At 34.8% G+C, this 1,111-nt stretch overlaps 1 protein-coding gene across 1 annotated transcript in view; it reads left to right on the top strand.

Moving 5' to 3' along the window:
* The window catches only part of LOC106110800, a 3,913-nt gene extending 3,360 nt beyond the window's left edge, over positions 1–553 (top strand). Inside the window, exon 4 of the mRNA XM_013292711.1 lies at positions 375–553. Within this exon, the coding sequence (XP_013148165.1) occupies positions 375–538 (164 nt within the window). The 3' untranslated portion in view covers positions 539–553. The remainder of the gene's footprint in view (positions 1–374) is intronic.
* Positions 554–1,111: the final 558 nt, after the last annotated feature.

Here is a 1,111-nt window from a genome sequence, read left to right as displayed (position 1 = left end):
CAGTTAGCAACACCGGGTCTCAAGCGGGTGGCGAAACCCAACCCTTATCCCTATTATAATTAGGACGACGACTGATCTCGATTGCTTCGCGGAGCTTGTTTTTGCCGTGAGTTTTAGCCGTGTTATAAATAATATAGTATAATGTCTCACGAAAGTTTTAACAAGTGAACCACAAAAGATTTTAAGTTATAGAGGTTTTAAGTTATCAAGAGTCTATGTTGTAGAGATTTTGGGTTCTGATAGGAAGGGAACATATTATTTGAAGTTAGAGGTTTTTAAGTTACCCGGGTTTGGTTTTCGAGGTTCTACTGTATTTTATTAACAAGATAATCTGCTAAAATGTCAAAAAAAATGTAATTAATAATGTGTTTTAGATGTAAGATGTCAGATCTGTTCGTCCGTGTGCGGCAGCGTGCAGGCCTTGCTGGCCCATCTGAAGACTCACTCCGCACTTGACAGACACAAGTACAGGAGACTCGTCTCCAAAGCACTTGCCAAGGTTAGTGATCGCACTGCAATACTCTTAATGTCTTATTAATATTATAAACTAGTTTTCGTTCACAACTTTGAGTGGATTTAAAAAAATAAAGTAGCCTATGTTTTCCAGACTATCCTCTATATTTATGATAATCATTGAGATTTCAGTAATTTAGGCTACAAAATCTAGCATATCTAAATTTTCGTATTTATAATATTGCTAAGATTTAATTTTTTAAAGTAATTAATCAATTTGAGTAGTTTTTGAATGTTTCTTTAATATTGTATGGTGACAAACAAACTGTTACCGGAATTCGACGAAATAGCGAAGCGACAATTGCTCATAATCTTGAATTGCAAATGCACTGCCATCCTCTAATATAGGAAACACACATCTGTGTGTTATCTTTTTAGATAATAGTTACCCTGTGTTCCTTTTCTTGCCATTTCCTGTACAAAAGATGTAAGAGGAATATATCTCATTTTGATATTTTCTTTTCCACTATTTTTAAAAGAACGAAAAACTAGGAATTTTGTCGAATAAAGGGACATATCCAGTTTTTTTTTATTAATGCATCTGTAAATATATAAGCGGGTGTCGCTTCGCTATATTGTGTCGGTGCGAGGGTGTGAG

Source organism: Papilio polytes, unplaced genomic scaffold (genome assembly GCF_000836215.1).
Source record: "Papilio polytes unplaced genomic scaffold, Ppol_1.0 DF824393.1, whole genome shotgun sequence".
In the NCBI taxonomy this organism is placed as follows: domain Eukaryota; kingdom Metazoa; phylum Arthropoda; class Insecta; order Lepidoptera; family Papilionidae; genus Papilio; species Papilio polytes.
The sequence above is the reverse complement of the archived record's forward strand: the minus strand, read 5'-3'. Positions and strand labels throughout refer to the sequence as shown.